The 20,781-nt window shown below is 40.4% G+C and overlaps 1 protein-coding gene across 1 annotated transcript in view; it reads right to left on the reverse strand.

Moving 5' to 3' along the window:
- The window catches only part of CPSF3 (cleavage and polyadenylation specific factor 3), a 710,232-nt gene that overhangs the window by 338,966 nt on the left and 350,485 nt on the right, over nt 1-20,781 (reverse strand). Inside the window, exon 11 of the mRNA XM_044079083.1 lies at nt 13,818-13,970. Within this exon, the coding sequence (XP_043935018.1) occupies nt 13,818-13,970 (153 nt within the window). The remainder of the gene's footprint in view (nt 1-13,817; nt 13,971-20,781) is intronic.

Genomic DNA, 20,781 nt, shown 5'->3' on the forward strand with positions numbered 1-20,781 from the left:
CCCCAAGCCTTGTCCGAGGCATCTGTCGTTAAAATCTGACTCGCCTCTGGTCGGGTCACAGAGAGTCCCTTGTTTAGGTGACATTCCTGAGCCCACCACAAAAATTCCTTTTGAATGCAAGGTATTATTTGAATGACAGTGTCCAGATCTTGGCAGTGTTGTGTCCATACATTTTTGAGATACCATTGTAGCTTCCTCATATGCAGTTTGGCAATGGGAAGCACCAGAATACAAGATGCCATGAACCCCAAGGCTTGAAGGACTGTCCTTGCACTCAGCCTGGACCGTAGAGACAATTGATGGAAGTAAAGAGTAAGGTTCTTTTGCTTGTCCGGGGTCAAAAAGGCCATCTGGGAAGCTGTATTCAGTCTCACACCCAGAAAGCACATTTCCTGAGAGGGTACTAGACTGGACTTTGTTTCGTTCACAGAATACCCTAGGCACCTTAACACTGCCATCACATACTGTAGATGATGAAGAAGTTCGTACTTGTCTTGAGCAAGAATGAGGCAATCGTCCGAATAAGGATAAATCTGTATTCCTCTTAACCGTAAGAAGGCTATCACTGGAGCCAGAACCTTTGTGAACACCATGGGCGCAGTAGATAAGCCAAAGGGCAATGCAGAGAACTGATAATGTAAAGTCCCAGCCCGAAAACGCAGGTACCTCCTGCAACTGGGCCTGATAGGAACATGAAGATAAGCCTCTTTGAGATCCAGAGTTACCATCCAGTGATCTTTGCCCAACAGAGGTAGAAGTTGTTGCAACGTCAACATTTTGAATTTTGGAATGTCTAGGTATGTGTTGAGAATAGATAAATCCAAAATCGGTCTCCAAGTGTTTCCTTTCTTTGGTACTAGAAACAGGCGAGAATAAAATCCTAGGCCCACTTCTGACAGAGGGACCTGCTGTATAGCCCCCATTTGAAGAAGTAAAGAAATTTGCTTGTGAGCCTCTACCCTTTGCTGAGGAGGAACGTCTGGCATGCCTTTGAAAGGAGGCAATGTATGGAAATAAAACTTGTAGCCTCGGTCTATAATGTCCAACACCCATTTGTCCTGGGTGACTAAAAGCCAGTTTTGCTTGAAGAGTGCCAACTTTCCTCCCAAAGGAGCTGCCAGACAGGAAGAATCTGGCAGCTGAAAATGCAGGTCATTGGGCCTGTTTACGAAAGGACTGGCCCCTGCCCTCACCTGTAGATTGTGCAGGTGAACTCCACGTCCTAGGCCTGAAAGTACTCTGAGCTCTGCCCCTACCACATCTAGATCTACCCCTAGACTGTGAATCAGAAGAAGGATAAGCCCATCCCTTAGTAGGCCAATTCCTGATAAAATTAGGAGGCTGCACCTGCAAAAAATCTTTAACAGTCTGCATGGACTTAGCCTTGTCTTCCATTTTCTTCAAGACAGATTCCACAGGAGAACCAAACAAAACGTCAGACTGTAAAGGAGCATCCAAAATTCTAATTTTAACATGCTCTGACAAATTCTGATCCTTAAGCCAGGCGTGCCTGCGAATAACTGAACCAGTGGCAGCCACCCTGGAAGAAGCCTGTAAAGCATCGAAACCACACTGCAAAGAATGCTTACCCACCTGTTCAGAGGCATGTACCAAATCCTGTAATTCTTTACACTCTATGCCCTCTGCCAAAGCATCCACTTTAGATTTTAGTTGAGTAAGAAGAAAATTCTGATACTTCAACATATGAAACTGGCAATTCAAAGCCCTCATTGCTAAAGTGGAAGAGGTATACACTTTCTTACCCCATCTATCCAAAGCTCTAGCATCTTTATCAATAGGAACTGGATTCTTTACAACAGAAGCCCTGACACCCTTAGTTCCCTGGCTAATAGTTTCTGGGTCAGCCCTTGGACTCTTATACAGATATTTATGAGCCTCAGGTACTCTGTAATACCTGTCTGGCTTAACTGGCGCAGGAAACACTAATAAATACTGGTAGTATGATACTCCAGAACGCAACACAAGTGCACTGTAGTTGGTGAAGCAGACTTCTTTCTTTATTGCTGGTACCTCGGCCTTCGCTTTCTCAAGGAATAAGGTATTCCTTGAGAAGGCGAAGGCCGAGGTACCAGCAATAAAGAAAGAAGTCTGCTTCACCAACTACAGTGCACTTGTGTTGTGTTCTGGAGTATCATACTTAACTGGCGCAGGAGGCAGAGAGTCTGGATTAAGGGAAGCCTCGGAGAAAACGTCTTGAACAACATCCAAAACAGGAGGTATAGCCAAGGGCCTATGTTGTGGTAAAAATAAAAATTCCCTAAGCCTCTTTCGGGAATCTGAGAAATCCTGACCTTCCCATTTAAAATGTTCCCTCATGGAATGCAGGGTTTATGAAAAAGAAAAATCCTCTGGAGGAGAGGCAGAAGGAGTGGAATCCTCTGCGTCAGAATCAGAATAAGGAGGAAAATCCTGAATGTCTTCAGCCGAAGACTCTGAGTAATCTGAAGCCTGCTCTAAACTTTCCACCTCTGGCTCCACCCTAGGCCTCTTATCTGGAGGGGGCATAGAACCTCTGATTAAAGAAATTAAATCTTCTGCCATTTTAAGCATGTGTTTTTTAGGCACAGAACCTACAGAGCTAGGACTGACACCCGAGGAAGGCAAACCAGGTCTGCCTTTAGAAGGAGCTTTAGAGACAGAAGGAGAAGGCCTAACCACCTTAGGCAAGGAAGGAAGAACAGCAACCTGAGAGGCCCCCTCAGCCTGACCTGACTCCTGAGAGGCCACATCCTGCAAAATTAAAGCCTCCCCCTGAGACTCAACTGAAACCTCGGCTGGATCCACAGATTCCACCATTGTTTTGAAAGAGCCGGCGTCCGGAACGGACGACTCATCTTGTCTGGAATTTAAAGATTTGTCTTTGTGCTTCTTCGCGGTAGCGGGCGTCGGAGGATCCGACGGCATATTATAATTAAACCGCTTACCGAAGACAAGCCTAGCGCAATCTAACCTACGTTTAATGGTGCGCTTATTAAACCTAGCACAAAAGCGACACCCGACTACGTCGTGCTCAGGTCCCAAACAAGGAATACAAAGAGAGTGGTAATCCCTATGCGGTATCTGTTTCCCACAAGAAATTCAATTATTCACTTTTTCTGACATCCGGAATTAACTGAGGCAAGAAAAAACAAAAATATTCCCCAACGGGGTACTTAGCCCAACTTGGTTTCGGTCTGAAACTCAGAATACGAAAATTTCAGAACGCCGAACGGCACTTGCAAACGCTGCTTCTGCATCGGACCATGCGGCAAAAAAGACTGAGGATATGACATCGGTCATGCACTTTAATACCCTGACGCTCTGATGTCAGATCTGAGCACCCATGACCGACGTCAGCCTAATACTTTGGTATTCGGGCCGACCGAGGACAGCGGATTACCCATATGCAAGGACTGCAGCAATGTGAGATGAAGAACATCATAATGGGCTAATGGACTATCCCCCATTTTTATTCTCAAAGCTTCTACCCCTGACTCATGTCTGATGTTAGTATAGAGACTCTTTATGTTTAGAGTCATCCAATACATTCCCTTTAACCATTTAATATTTCTTATCTTATCCAGAAAATCAAATGAATCTTTGATGTAAGAAGGCAAGCAAATCACCTCCTTCAACAAGACTTTATGAAGAATTACCCCCACATTTTGTAGGGAATAATTACTAGCAGGGACTATTGGCCTCCCCAGAGGGTCTAACAAATTTTAATGGACCATAGGTAAGCAATAAAAATATGCATTTCCTGAATCTTCACATGCAAGTTTATTTAATACATCATCTTCAGTCCAGTAACTCAGTCTTAAACCCTTCTGTATCAAATGTATATAATTATTTTTGCTTCTTCCACCTTATTAACATTCACAAGTTAATAAATTCGGTCATCTTTCAACAAATCAAAACACATTTTCATATACTGTGTATAGTGCATCACCACAATTCTGTTGCCTTTGTCTGACGGTTTAACCACCAAATCATTCTGTTTAGAAAATTCAACCAAAGCCAGCCATTCATGTCTTGTCAAATTGTAATGAACATTTTTAGTATTAAGTTTATTAAATAATACCTCAATTTCATATTCCACTATAGAGTGGAAACTTTTAATACCCTCATGAATAAATGGTGGAATAAATTTACTCTTTTTGTTAACATTTGATGCATCTATAAGGCAATAAGCGTTAAATTCACTATTACATGAAATAAAAGACTCAAATGAGTCAAAGGAAATACTTTCATCATTGCTACTATTTTCAAACATACTTTGTTCATTAACATCATCTGTCAGTACTTTTTGTTGAACCTTAAAAAAATACCACAAATGCAACTTACGAACTATTTTAAACAGTTCTATCTTGCATTCATGCAATCTCGGTACCACAGTGGGTACAAATTTCAAACCATAATTTAAAACAGTATACAAATGTTTATTTAAGACACAACCCAATAAGTTAATGATCGTCTGTATTTTTATGAAAACATTCAATACCATCTAGTTCTCTTGCTGTTCCGCCATTGTCGCTGTTGATCTCCTCTCTGCGATTCACGTTCTGGATAGCTTCTTTTTCTCTGACCATTAATCCCCCCACAGGAACGAATATTTTTCTGCATATATTGTCCATTATTTGCGGCAGGCAAGGGAGGGTATTCTCTCATCTTCATAATCACTAACATATCTACTGTTACCACTAGAAGACGCCTCACTTCTTGTTTCACTTCTTACCTTATCTTTTCTTTTATACTGATAAGATTCTTTCCTTAAAAATGAGACCCCTTGAGCAGACTCATCAACACAGGACTAAAGAACCTATATATATATATATATATATATATATATATATATATATATATAAATATATAAATATATATGTATGGGTCTACTTGATATGGCCGAAATTTAAAAATGTCGACTTTCATATGGCCGAGACCATATGATCGACATTTGAAATCTCGACCATTCAAGTAAAACACAAAACACAAACTTAACTTAATGCTGCTAGCAGGGGGGCTTCACTCCCGTGCACCCCCCACACACCCCCGTACCTTTAATATACCAACTCCCAGATTGCACTGCAGTGCAGAAGTGGAAATCTGGTGGGGGGAGATGGAAACTAATCTGATCCTTTTTATGGATCCAGAGACACTGCTGCTGGATCAGCCATAGGATTTTTGTTAAAATGTATAGAACTCCCGAACCCTGTATAACCTACCAGTCTTCAATGGGGTAGGTGCCTATGAGTCTGGATCCTTAGAGGCAGCCAGGAAAGCATCCTCTGAAGCACCTATAACTAAGAATGGACACATTTGGGAGCACCCAAGTCCAGAAGGCTGAAGTAACGCATCTAGCCATCAGATACTTCTGACATCTTATCTAAAGTCTGTTTTCATTTTACAAAGGGTACTCCCAAATGAAATTTTCTCTGTGCGAAACAAAGAAGAGATGGTGTCTTCAGTGACTGTATCATTCTAAGGAAGATGATACCTGTGAAACATAGGCCAGGTCTCTATCTTCACTATCTGAGGAGTCACAAACCCCCATCCGGGAAGAAGTCTTCTTTTTCTTAAAAGAGGAGGCATTTCCAACACTGATGGCTGGTCTGCTGCTGGTTATAGGTCCTGTAAAAACTGCATGCATCCTTTGGCTAAGGAGATCCATTCATGGGAAGAACATGGGGTGGAAAGACCCACCAGTTACTGGAGACCCAGGTAACCTCATGGAGATCAGCTGGATGCATGTTCTAAACTTGGACTTTATGGCTCCTAGAATTGCCATCTGGGTAGTCTGAGCTTTTAGAGAGACATTAAAGACCTCCACATTCCTACTGTGCATGTCTTCCCTAACAAGTACCAAATGAGTATATCCACTATGAACCTATTGTCAAATGCATGTGCCAAGAAGTCGGTCAGCTTGGGAGGATATGCTTTGGACCAAATGCAAAGCGGCCACCACAGAGACAATACCAGAAGTCTTGCATAACTCGTATGCATCAGTCTGATGCTGGAAATGCATCTCATCAGAACCTGTACCCCCAAGCCAACAGTCACATCCCCTTATACTTTACCTCCTTCTCCTTACTCTCTTTAGCAGAAAGACCACTACCAGAGGTTACCTACTGGATGATAATGGTAGTGCTGGGCAAGGCTTCACATTGCCCTGAAGGGAATGCTTCCTTCTTATCTTACAGGCAAAGCCCAGCAGATGGTACAATTTGGGACACTGTGCTCAGGTCCCAAGCAAACCAAACAATGGGTATGATAGGTGAAGCATCTGCTTGGCATATGCACTTAGAATTTTTTTTCCTAAAAAGACAACCCCCCCCATTACCATAACAGTTGTTAACCCTACCTCTAAAAGTGTAAAAACACTAACAATAAATGACAGAAGAGTTTTTTTTTCTCCAAGGAGGTATACGCACCAACTCAAGAGTAGGCAAAACATACCAAACTGTGGATAGTAAATATGAAATTCTTCACAAACAGAAACTGCATGAAAAAGAACTAAAGATGGCACAGGCAGATATTTACATTCCCCAGGGAATGTGCGGATGTCCCTTAGGGTAAGGCATGTAGAATCAGGCATTCTGCAACAAAAGTCCTGGTTCTTTAGCAACAGTGATCCATGCAAAGAACATCACCCATTTTCTATGCTGATGATCACTTGCACACGCATACACAGGGCAATGGGGTCAAATCAGAAATTGCAAAGTCATCCCCAGTGAAATGGCTGCCCCCCAGCATAAAACACTGGTGGCCACAATTAGCTGCAAGCAGTGGTAAAAGAATACTCTAAAGTCAGGACAGACTGTGCTGAAGACTAGAAGTTGAGTGGTGTGAAAGTACAGGAGTTCAAGGGAATACTCAAGGCTCTAGTACCTCTGGAAAAGAAACAGGAGGAGCCAAGAATGAATACAAGAGGATATACACAAAATCAAGCCAGGTACAGAAATAAGGTGCATAAGGAAAGCTGGAGGTGGAATGCAAAAGTCCAGAAGGTTATAAAAACATAGTGCAGATATAAGTGAGAGAAAGAAAAAAACACACAGGCTAAGAAGGAATTGTGACTAGCTAACAAAATGGCTAAGACAGCATTTGCAATGGCAGAGCAAAGCATCAGAGTAACTTTACCAGCTTCTGTAAGAGGGCACAAAGAAGCTCTATTAAGTTACAAGGCAAAGAAAGAAAGATGAAGATCGAAGGCAGATTCCTCTAATAAGAGACACAGGCAACATACTACTCACAATGCCAGAGGACATGAAGTGCATATAGGAGGAGTACTTCCAGAAGCATTTGACTAAAGAAAAGCACACAGAAGCTGTACTGCCATATGCATAGACTATGATGAAAGAGGAAGGAAAACACACCCTAGAAAAAGTATAACATATGAAAAAAGAAGTCAAGGAAAATGAGTTTCACAAAGTCATGGCAGACATGCTCAAGATGTTGGATGCATTTGGGAAGAAATGGCTGCTGCGGGAATCACTAAAATATGGAGAGAGGGACAGGAGTTGAGTATCTCAAATGATTGGATAATAAGCAGTCTGCACAAAATAAAACCAAGAAAGGCACAAACACATCAGAAATAAAGCAAAATTTGTAGAACTTTAACAAAGTTAGCGCTTTCACGTCTGATTTGACGCTTCTTCAGACTTCCTAATTAAAACCTAATACATGAATAATACATGAATAATATAAATACCCTGCATCATTTCTGCATGTATCTGGGAGAGCCGCAACTACTACTAGTTCATGCCATACTTCACAGAATGTGAATTTAGTCCAATCCAGTGGGGATGTTCGAAGGAAGACATTGGAAAATATTTTGAAGCACTACCAAACACAGAATTTTCCGGTACTCCCTCTGCCGATAAAAGAATACCAGATGAGACCCAGAATGTATAGAAGGGAGTGAAGCGGCAGACATCTTTAACTGACGATGCGAACAAACACTTCAAACAGAAGAGATGGAAACAGCAGTGCAGAACTTAATTTTTAACATCTCCAGTTACTCTGAGTATCTTCTCCAGAAAGGTCTGTCATTTATTCCATCGCTTAATACTGACATCACAGATGTAATTATTGATATTAAGCAGTTTATAAGAAACGTAATAATGAAAAAGATGTTTGGTAAAGGGAATCTGCAGGTCAATGGTTTTAGAAAACCTAGCACATTCATCCCAAACTTGCATTCACTCCTCGAAGCTTTTGACAGAGCAGTTCAACATGATGTATTATCCTTAACAACTCATAGCAAAAATTCAGATTTGCCTTGACGAGGCACATTCATGCCAACAATGACCACAATTTGAGATTTATGGCCATTAACCATGTGGACATAGATGAAAGACCATGGGGTGTCCATTTTGAAGTAAAAGAACTAAAATGGCAGGTTTTATTGAGAGCAGACAAGTGGCCAGGCATCAATGAAATAACTTCCATCACACCTGTTTTAAAACTCAAAGCACTAGAAAGAAACAAAATAGTTGAAGGGGCAGTTTGATATTCAGCATGAACAAATAGTATAAAACCATTTCCTATTTTAGGGGCTATGTATATACATATATATTTTTTTGAAACATTTGTAAGAAAATGTGTAATGTGTATATTCTAGATGCATTAAGAACAGCATGTATGTATTTATTTGTTCATACATTTATTCATCTCCATTTTATTTAAGGTTTATTTTTTATGTACAACAGTTTGGCACAATTACAAAAGTTTGAAATTGTTATACATACATATATATATATATATATATATATATATATATATATATAAAATACACACACGCACACACACATATATATATATATATATATATTTATATACATATATATATTATATATATACATATGTTAGAGAATTTTAATTAATTTATTATGGGACCTGAGGGGTTAATTTTCTTGAGATGATGTCTGTAGTTTCATCCAATCAGAAAGCAGACTGTATTATTTAAATTTCAGATTGATTTTAATCATTTGTCTGATGAAGTTTACATTTGTTAAACGAAAGCACTCACGTGATTATTTTATTATTTTTACAAATAAACCATTAAGTTCTTTTATCCTGCAACCTTTTTGTGCCTTTTGGTTTGGTGAGGTATTGTCACTGTTTACTTGTTTTTTTTTCAGTTGGTCTTTGTTTTTTTCAAAAATTCAGATTTGTTTTTTTAATTTAACAAATGTAGAAAGGGAAGCTATTAAGACTCTACAGGAAAACATGGATATTATTATCAGACCCGCTGACAAGGGTGGGTCTATTTTAGTCAAGGACTATTGTGCATATGATTTAAAGATGAATAAAAGGCTTTCTGAATCTGACACATACGTTAACAGTTAAGGAATTAGATGATGTAATTAAAGGTGTAACAGCACAATTATATGATATGCTGATGTGTAAGCAGATAGATGGTGATTTACACAAGTATTTTTTGGTTAAGAACCCTAGTATACCTACCATTACAGGGTTACCCAAAATACATAAGAATGAAATGGATCCCCCTCTCAGACCTATAGTCTCCATTAGAGGATGGCTAACTGAGCAGATTTCAATATTCTTGGAGAAATGTTTCAGACCATTACTTAATAATACAGAAAATATCCTAAAAGACACCAAACATTTTCTTACTTCCCTCTCTAGTTTTGTTTTTTTTTTCAGAAAAAAACATTCCTGAATTTATGTTTGTTACACTTGATGTAACCTCCCTGTTTACTGTCATTCCCAACACTGAAGGGATAGAACATAGTAGACAATTTCTATCAAGGATGACACATGCTCCTCATAAGATTATTCTGTATTCTATGTTACCCGAGTTAGTTTTGAGTAACAATGTATTCTTCATGGTGATAAATATTTCCTTCAAAGAATAGGAGTGGCCACGGGGTCTCCATGTGCCAACTCATATGTAAACCTTGTGATGGCTTTTTGGGAATATATTCACATTAAAACCCATATGGTCTACTCTAAGTCAGTATTATATTATAAGAGATTTGTGGAGGACATATTTTTTCTGTGGGGAAGGAATGAGACTGAGTTAGTACAATTTATTACCTATTTAAATGGTATAACCAATTTCTTAACATTTACTGGGAAATGGTCTAATACTTGCATTGACCTTTTGGATGTCCATCATATGAAACATGGAAACAACATATTTACCAGCGTCCACAAGAAAGTATGTAAAAGGAATAACCTTCTACACAGAGATCGTATGCATCCACCTCATATATACAAAAATATTGTTTGGGGACAAGGCCCAAGGAAATCGAAGCTTACTAACAATGATGATGATTGTACACGAGAACTGCAGAGTTTAGAGAATGACTTTAGAGTTAGAGGGTATAAGGACAAGGAATATAATTTATCTATAGAAGGGGTGAAGATAGACAGCAGAGGGAAGGGTAGACCCTATTTCAGGAACCACTACATAGATGAGGGACAGGTAAATGATACACTGAATAATGACCCAGGCACATGCAGAATAGTTATTTCTTTTACTAGGAACAATGTAGAGATACGGAATTTGGTCTACAAGAACTGGGGCATACTTACAGCCGATGAAGAACTGAAAGGATTACTCTGTGATAAACCCAAGTTTGCTTACACAAATACAAAACCACTTGAACATTTGCTATGCTAGGAGAAAACTACAGAGAGAAAGGTCAAAGTAACATCTGAGAGGGTTGGTACATTTGGCTGTAGAAGGTGTAATTTTTGCAGTTATACAGGTAACAGCAATAGGTTTGTTCATCCCACAACGGGCATACTCTACGAGTTTCATAAATATGCAGATTGCAGGACAAGAGACAGTCTATTTAGTAGTACCATGCAGCAAATGCCCAGCATTTTAGGTTGGGAAAACCAATAGAACCCTTACGGAACGTGTCCGTGAACATACATATGCTATTAACAAAGAAGATACTAATAATGCCCTTGCTAGACATGTTTGTGAGAAAGGGACCATACATAAGTTCGCCTTTATTGCATTAGAGTTAGCCTATAGGAGTCTTACGTTAGGTAACATTAAAAATATAACGGAAAAAATGGAGATTAAATGGATTCTTAGACTTCAAGCTGACAAAGGTTTTGGTTTGAATGACAGGATTTCTCTTAAACCATTCCTGGTAGATAAGCCACCTATGAAATAATAGATATTTTAGATCAATTTTTTAATGTGCCTTAGTTCTTGTTTTATTTTTACATATATTTTTCTTGTTGTTATGATATTCTGTTTTTATTTAATATGTACATTTTTTCAAATGTTCTTAATGAGGGAAGTGACATGATTGGCTGTTTTGAAATGATGTAGGGTATTTATATTATTTGTGTATTAGGTTGTAATTAGGAAGTCTGAAGAAGCGTCAAATCTGATGTGAAAGCGCTAACTTTGTTAAAGTTCTACAAGTTTTGCTTTATTTCTGCCATGTCTGTGCCTTTCTTGGTTTTATTTTGTGCAGTTTACGGTTTTCGTAGGGAGGCACTTCATCCTTGGTGGACTTTGTTTTATTACTGATAATAAGCAGTCTGTTGTCAGTGTACAAAAATATAGTGGATACCCCAACTGTGGGCAACAAAGAATTATCAAACTCCTGACACACTGCATGAAAGTGCTGAATATGTAAAGTAGTAGAAAGTAAGATGAGATACAAGCAGGGAAGAATAGGCAGGAAATGAGAAAACAGTCCCTCTAGGCACATAATATATAAACAGTCCAATATGTCTCATATGTACATAAAGCTTTGACTGCAACAAGTAATCCAATCCTAACTGGATGGATAATAATTCATAATACATCGGACTGCGAATGAGAAACATCTATTTCATCTGTATACTTCATATGGTGTGCTTGCATATACAGGGTCCATTAAAACATTATTTGCAGTACTTGGCATCTGGTTCATAGTTGGGTATGACTGACTGGCTGCTCTGTACACCCTTGCTGATTACAGTCTCCATAAGCAGATGTGGCAGACTCAGGTTCTACACAGTAAGACTTTCCTGTATTAGTGGGGGCAAACAGCTTGAAATAATATGAGAAGATTATCACAGTGTCTTAAAGGTAGAATCTCTAACCTCAACAGAGCACAGCATGAACATGATGCATACATGCAATATTGGGCACTGTACATTTCTAGCATGCCCCAGAAAAAGTACACCGCAACAGAACACATACACAAGGTATGTATCTATTTATATTTGTTTTGCAAGGTGGAGCACGGATTTCTACAGACCATTTTCAGACTTAGAACTTATCACTTCAAAGGTATACCTGCGTATGCTGGGGTTGTGGCCTACTGCTATACATCACCACTAGCATCTACGGTGATGGAAGAAAAAAAAGTGTGTGTGTTAACAGAGTGAGGAAGGGTCCTACATAAACACATTATTGTCCTATACATCAACATCTGTGTAACAAATACGTACATCAAAGTACATATAGTAATTCTGGATGTGTCATGGATCGCAGGCTTTGTGCACTTTGGCATGACTAACAGAACATCACATGAATGCTGTGCTACAGACAAGGGTAAGACCATCCAATGGTATGTGAAAATAGTAACATCAGTCCTGATTATTACAGTACTACTGCAACACTGGTCAGCCACCTGTTATAAATAATCACAGGCCCTCTGATTAGCACAGCATAACATACTCATGTGAGAACACATTTATTATATATCCACTGGGGTGGTATATGGACTGCATTAACAAAATGCTTTAACTTGGTGCTGTGTTACTGAACGGGGACTTGTCCATTTTCTGCCATACTATGGTGCACTGTCACTACACATTGTAAAATACATCTCTGAATCTTCCCCAGTGGTCCTTATTTTACCTTTTGCAGTACATCCAGACAGTTTTGTTGCTTTAGGATTCAGACAACATACTCCAAATAACACAAAAATGTTAATATAAATATGGACCTTTCTAAACAAGCAAGCTGCTAAAAAAAAACAATGGGTCTTCCCTGAAAACAGGTCATGAGGTACACTGGGACTTAATGGGGCAAAAACAAAAAACACACAAAAAATTGACATACGTGCAAGTCAGTACACCAAAACCAGGTAAAGTCAGTCACTTGTCCAGATTCATTAACACCTAAACCAAGTGTATACGACCTGTATTCAAGAACATCCCTAGCACAACTTTTGTGCTTTCTACTCAGAAAGATTACACCAAGTGTACATGTAAGTCTATACTTTGTGGTAACCTTTGTGCATCCCCGTTGATATTTAAGGATGCAAGAAAATCGGTAGGAAAACTGACATTAGGAGAAAGAAGGTGCGAGTTATGCTTGTGCTGTCTGTTCACTCAGAATGGTGCACACTTAGCGTAGGTGTTAATGAATCTCAGGGATTGTCTACAAAAGAAACTTAATAATCACTGTAGCTCAGTCATAACTTAACCTAGCTATACTGCAATCCCAACAGCACACAACCATGCAAGCCATCTCCCAAAATGATATAAAAACTACTTTTTTCCTGAGGTCAGCAAACAGAAAAACAGAAAGCAATAGACAAGAGTATTGTATCAGCTTCTGTACTGAGTAAAATATGTTTCATCACATCTATTCTGCTTTCATGGTTTTTGAACTTGGTTAGAAACTGAGGACTAAAAAGAAAGAGTGACAGCTTTGTTTTACAAAACAGAAACATTCATAAATGCAAAATGTACTTTGTTTAGTTGCTTCTTTATGCGTGTTTAAAGAGTGACAGTAAGCTGGAGAGAAAAAGCAGATAGCATATGCCTTGTAAACTTTGCATTACTTCTAAAGGAGCCCTAATATCCATGGGAGTATTTCCAAATACCTTTGCCAGTTTTTCTCCTCTGAAGTTCAGGACTACAGCTTCAGTATTTCTGGGATTGTGCACCTCTATGTCAACTTCATCATTGTCTTCATATTCTCGTATTAGCGCTCCCTTCAGTCTGGCCATTTCATTCTGCTCACCATGGACTAATATCTACAACAGAAATACTTAACATTAAATTTCTGTTGGCCTCTAGTAAAGTCTACAGTACTGAAAAACAAAAAAGTCACAGTGCAATTTATTTTGAGATACACCTAAAAAATGTAAAACTATATTCTAGGTTAAGAAGGAAGGTGATGATTAGTGATCAGCAGTATAGGTTCATGCCAGACAAGAGCACTGCAGATGCAATGTTTGCTCTGAGAGTGTTGATGGAGAAGTACACAAAAGGTCAGAAGAAGTTGCATTGTCTTTCTGGACTTAGAGAAAGCATATGACAGGGTGCCTAGAGAGACAAGTATGTAACAGTGGTACAGGATATGTATGAGGGTAGTGTGACAACGGTGAGGTCTGCGGTGGGAGTGATGGATGCTTTTAAAGTGGAGGTGGGATTACATCAAGGATCAGCTCTGACCCCTTTCTTATTTGCAATTGTGATGAACAGGTTGACAGACGAGATCAGACAGGAGTCCCCGTGGACTATGATGTTTGCAGATGACATTGTGATCTGTAGTGAGATTAGGGAACAGGTTGAAGAGACCCTGGAGAGGTGAAGATATACTCTAGAGAGGAGAGGAATGAAGGTCAGCAGGACTAAGACAGAATACATGTGTGTGAATGAGAGGGAGGAGAAAGGAATAGTGAGGATGCAGAGAGTAGAGCTGGCGAAGGTGGCTGAGTTTAAATACTTAGGATCAACAGTTCAAAGTAATGGCGAGTGTGGAAGAGAGTACAGGCAGGGTGGAGAAGAGTGTCAGGAGTGATTTGTGACAGACAAGTACCAGTAAGAGTGAAAGGGAAAGTCGACAAGAGGGTAGTGAGACCAGCTATGTTATATGGGTTGGAAACAGTGGCATTGACAAAAAGGCAGGAGTCAGAGCTGGACGTGGCAGAGTTAAAGATGTTAAGATGGGTGTGACGAGGGTGGACAGGATTAGAAATAAGTTTATTAGAGGGTCAGCCCAGGTTGGATGGTTTAGAGACAAAGCCAAAGAGGCAAGATTGCATTGCTTTGGGCATGTGCTGAGGAAGGATGCTGGGTATATTGGGAAAAGGATGCCAAGGATGGAGCTGCCAGGTAAGAGGAAAAGAGGAAGGCCTAAGATAAGGTTTATGAATGTGGTGAGAGAGGACATGCAGGTGGTTGGTGTAACAGAGCAAGATGCAGAGGATAGGAAGAAATGGAAACGGATGATCCCCTGTGGCGACCCCTAACAGGAACAGCCGAAAGAAAAAGGCGAAGACTCATTCTGGTGCAACTGCGACAAAAAGTGTTTTTATTTGTTCCTGTGATCTCAGTTTAATTACAGTCTCACTGATAGTAACCAAACTTGGGTGTGGGAGGGCAACAAATGTCCAAAGGCTTGGTCAGCTTATCTAGGGAACCACCCTGCCATTACACCATAATACTGGTGATGCCAGGCAAAAGCAAACAGAGCATGTGAGGATTATAATTACTATAGCAAAAAATAAAAGTGAGCGTTAAAAACACATACACGCAATAGATAAAATAAAATATATTTTTAATACTTAGGGTAATCATATTTCTATAAGAAGGGATTTATAACTGGTTTTTAACTATTATGATTTATATTTATCATTATTAATATAATGTTTTTCTTTTTTGGTAGTTTTACATATTTATTGCATGTTATGTAGTATTCAATATGTATAAATAATTTTAGCCTGAAGCTTAATATGTAGGTTTAAATACCTTATGTGGTTATGAGTAGCGTAGCACTTTAAGGTTCCCTGGATAAAGTAAAGGCAATTGAATGTATTTTAAATTGATTGGAGACTCGTAATGTGGTGTTCCTATAAATACTGACATTGGATGGTTTTAAAACTTTTGTCTGATGAAGGCAGGTTATGTTACTTGCCGAAAGCGTGTATGTGTTTTTAACGCTCACTTTTATTTTTTGCTACAATAAATTGCAAAGTTGATTTTGTAAGAGGTGTTGCTCTTATTGTGACCGGGTTCGTCACTTTATCAGTTTACTTGGTTGGTGTTTTGTGGATTTGTTCGTGATTATAATCACTACCTCACTCTTCGGTATGTCAAGCACATGGAGAGAAAGTACAGTTGTGTACACCTACCATAAATGTAGATGTTCGAGTGTCTTCACTGTTGCAGTCATGACTGTAGGGTTCTCCCCTGCCGGCAGGCAGTCCTCGGTCGGCCAGAATCCCAAAGTCTGGGTCCGGCGTCGGCTGTTCAACCATGCTCCCTGACGTCAGAGCGTCAGGAGTACAAAGCTGACAGCCAACGCCATCTTCTCCAGTTTTTCTTGCCCCAGATGTCAGGAGTCCCAAAATGAGAAAGGTCCCATATCCTTTGCAAATACACCTCAGAAGAATGGTGAAAAAAGGAACCACACAAAAGTAAAAATAAGAGGGGACAGACGGGAGGGAAACCCAGAGTGCAACAGTGAAGACACTCGAACATCTACATTTATGGTAGGTGTACACAACTGTACTATGTTCATTGTGTTTCACTGTTGCAGTCATGACTGTAGGGTAGAATCCCAAAGCTGAAAGAAAGGGAGGTGGTCATAAAGAAGAAGGGGAGGCTAAAAGGCCCTGCAAGACTGCAGAGGCAAAGCCTGCCCTAGACTTAGAGTAGAGAGGTAAATTGTATTGCTTAGAAAAAGTATGCACTGAACTCCAAGTTGCAGCTTCCAAAATATCTTTGGTAGGAACTCCCCTGAGGAAGGCCACAGAAGTGGCAGCAGCTCTGGTGGAATGAGTCCATATACTCCCTGGGATTTGCTTTCCATGGTGCGGATAACAAAATCTGATTCCATGAGCAATCCATTTAGAAATGGTCTGTTTTGAAATGGCTTTACCTTGGGAACTTGAAGCATAAGAAACAAACAATTGTTCTGATTTTCTGATGTCCTTGGTTCTGTCCAGGTAAAAACATAGTTGTCTGTATACATCCAAGGAATGTAAGATCCTTTCCCCTTTATTTTGAGGAGTGGGGAAAAAAGTAGGCAAGTGGATAGTTTGATTTAAAGCCACTTTGGAAACCACCTTAGGCATGAAGGTAGGATTAGTCCTCAAAGACACCCAGTCTTGATGAAAAATAATATAAGGCTCCACAGCCATAAGAGCTTGTAACTCTGAAACTCTCCTGGCAGAGGTTAGGGCCAATAGGATAGCTGTCTTCCAAGATAAAAACTTGATGTCAGAAGAGGCGGCAGGCTCAAAAGGAGGCAAGGTTAGTTTTTCCAAAACATAGTTGAGATCCCAAGCAGGAATGGGAGGAGAACTAGGAGGTCTTAAGTTCTTAGCTCCTCTGAGAAACTGTCTCATGAGCTGGTGGGAAAATATTGGAGGGTCTGTATTATAATGAGCAGAAATAGCAGAGGCATGTATTTTAATGGAAGAGAAAGAGAGACCCTTATTTAAGAGATCTGACAAGTAAAGTAAAATTAAAGAAATGTTCGGAAGAAGGGGATCAGAATCCTGAGCCTGCATCCAGGAACAAAATCTTTTCCATTTTCCTGCATAAGATTTTCTAGTGCTAGGACGTCTGGCTTCTAAAATGACATCCATAACCTGCTTGGGTAGGAAAGAAGAAATCAAAGGCCCTGGATTAACCAGGCCGCCAGGCTGAGAGTTCTGACATGAGAGTGTAGAACCTGACACTGATGTTGGGACAGAAGGTTCGGAGACTGAGGTAAAACCCAAGGGGGCTCCAGACATAGGTTTTTCAGAGTAGGGTACCAAAACTGTCGGGGCCAATTTGGGGCCAGCAAGATTATCATCTTGGGATCTTTAATAATACCCATGGAAGAAGAGGAAGAGGTGGAAAGGCATATCCCGAGAGGTTCCTCCAACTGAATGATAGGGCATCCACTTTCCAAGCTTCTTTGTGGAAAATCCTGGTGCAAAAATTCTGTAGTTGATGATTGAGATGGGATGCAAAAAGGTCTATGTGAGGACATCCCCAGACTGCTGTTATCATCCTGAATATTTTGGTGTCCAGCATCCACTCGTGTGGATCAGAAAGGTTTCTGCTCAGACTGTCTGCCAGGAAGTTCAGCTTCCCTGGTAGAAACTGAGCTTGAAGGTCCAGATTGCAAGCTAGAGCTGTGTTCCATAGATCCATGGCTAGTCTGCAAAGGGGGTAGGAATGAAATCCCCCTTGCTTGTTTATGTACCACATAACTGTGGTGTTGTCTGTCCGTATTAGTAGTTGTCCTGGTTGTAGAAGATTCCTGAAGGCCATTAGAGCTTTCTGAACGGCTAACATTTCCTTTAAATTGATATGCAGGTGCTTCTGATCCTTTGTCCAAAGGCCCTGCAGACAGTTTCCCTGAAAATGGGCTCCCCAACCATAATCCGAGGCGTCCGTGGTTAGAATCTGAGTGGCAGGAGGCAGACAGAAGGGTTTCCCTTTGTTTAGAGTACATGCCCTGGACCACCAAAGAAATTCCTTTTGAAGGCAAGGCAGGACGGAGATCAGTATGTCTAAACTGTAGCAATGCTGAGACCATACACTTTTTAGGTACCACTGTATTTTCCTCATGTGTAGTCTTGCATATGGAACGAGAAGGATGCAGGAGGCCATGTAACCCAAAGCCTGGAGGAATCTCCTTGCAGATAGCTGGGTTAAGGTTGCCAAGGTTTTGAAAGTTGAAGCCAGCTGTAATTGTTTTTTGGATGTCAGAAATGCCATCTGGGTTGTGGTGTTTAGAAGAGCACCCAGAAAAGTTATCTGTTGTGAGGGTATCAAATTTGACTTTTTTATGTTTACAGAGAATCCCAGGAACTTGAGGAGGTTCTGTACAAATTCTAGATGCTGGAGTAAGACATTCTTGCTGTCTGCCTGAATTAGACAATCATCCAGATAAGGGTAAATTTGAATTCCCTTGAGTCTGCAGTAAGCTACTACTGGAGCCAGGCATTTGGTGAAGACCCTGGGCGCAGTAGACAATCCAAAGGGCAGCGCAGAGAATTCAAAGTGCCTCAATCCGGCTTTGAACCGGAGGTATTTTCTGCGTTCCTGTCTGATGGGAATGTGTAAATATGCCTCCTTTAAATCCAAAGTTACCATCCATGCATCTTTGGACAGCATTGTAAGTAGCTGTTGTAGAGTAAGCATCTTGAATTTTGGAATCTCTAGAAAGGTGTTCAAGACTGACAGATCCAGAATGGGTCTCCATGAGTTTTGCTTCCTGGGGACTAGAAAGAGCCTTGAGTAAAAACCTTGTCCCATCTCTGAAAGTGGAACCAGTTCTATAGCTTTCATAGCCAAAAGAGCTTCCACCTGGTTTAAGGCCTCTGTCCATTGATGTTTTGGAAGGCCTGGCCATCCGCTCGGCCTTGGCAGGGTATGAAAATGGAATTTGTAACCTCTTAAAAGCACATCCAGAACCCACTTGTCTTGGGTTATATGCGTCCAATTTTGATAAAAAAGAGAGAGTTTTCCTCCAAGAGGGGCTTCCAGGCAAGAAGTTCCTGCAGCCCAACAAAGGGAGTCATTGAGTTTGTTTCCTATGAGTTTGAGACCTGTCCTCTCCTCCCCTAGGGGTGGAAGCAGTCCACTGTCTTGGTCTATAAGAAGCTTGTGTTTGAGGCCTTCCTCTGGAGCGTCTATATCTACCCCTCTGAGGCCTATCTGAAGTGGGAAAGGACCAATTTTTAGAAGGCCAATTTCTGCTAAATCTTGGTGGCTGTACCTGTAGGAAATCTTTAACTGTTTGCATGGATTTCGCCTTATCCTCCATCTTTTTAATCACCTCTTCAGCTTTTGATCCAAACAAGACATTATGCTGAACAGGAGCATCCAATAATTTAGCTTTTACTTGTTCTGGCAAATTTTGTTCCTTTAGCCATGCATGCCTTCTAATGACTGTGCCGGACGCCGCAGCCCTATAAGAAGCCTCCAAGGCATCAAATCCACAGTGTAAACCATGCTTCCCAACTTGCTCAGTGGCATGCAATAAGTCATGTAATTCCTTATCATCTGCACAGGCAGAAATGGAAGTAAGCTTTTGTTTTAAAACAGACAAGAGAAATTGCTGGTATTTCAGCATATGAAACTGACAGTTTAAAGCCCTAATGGACAAAGTAGCATAAGTGTACACTTTTTTGCCCCATCTTTCTAAAGATCTAGAATCCTTTTCAGTGGGAATGGGATTTTTGGCATAAGCGGCCTTAACTCCCTTAGGACCCTGAGAAATGGTTTCAGGGTCAGCAGAAGGGTTCTAGTATAAAAACTGGTGGGAATCAGGAACCCTGTAATATCTATCAGGCTTGACAGGAGCAGGAGGAAAAGAGTCAGGGGTTAAGTTAGCCTCCGAAAAAGCATCATCCACAATATCCAAAACAGGAGGAATAGCCAAGGGTCTATGTTGGGGGAGAAGAAGAAAATCCCTTAGTCTTTTCTTAGATTCCGAATACTCCTGTCCTTCCCAGTGGAAATGTTCCCTCATTTCATGAAAAGTTTCCCCAAAAGAGAAATCCTCAGGGGAAGAAGCTGAAGGAATGGATTCCTCAGCATCAGAATCCTCATAAGTAGGGAAAGAATATTCTTAGTCAGAAGAAGAAACTGAAGAAACAGAAGCCTGATCAGAGGAATCATAATAAACATCCTGCCTTGGCCTTTTATCTGGAGGGGGATGAGAACCCCTAATCATAGTAAGTAAATCCTCCACCATCTTGAGTAACTGTTTCTGTGACTTGGGAGCCGGTTCAGAAGAGGCCTGTGTTGCAGTCTTTGATTTAGAAGGAGTCTTTGCCTTTGTCTTTGGCATTAGAAACTGAGTAGGCCTGAAAACCCCTTCGGAAGCCAGTA

The sequence above is a fragment of the Protopterus annectens genome, chromosome 1.part1, assembly GCF_019279795.1.
Source record: "Protopterus annectens isolate FY-2018-M chromosome 1.part1, PAN1.0, whole genome shotgun sequence".
NCBI classification, from domain to species: Eukaryota; Metazoa; Chordata; order Ceratodontiformes; family Protopteridae; genus Protopterus; species Protopterus annectens.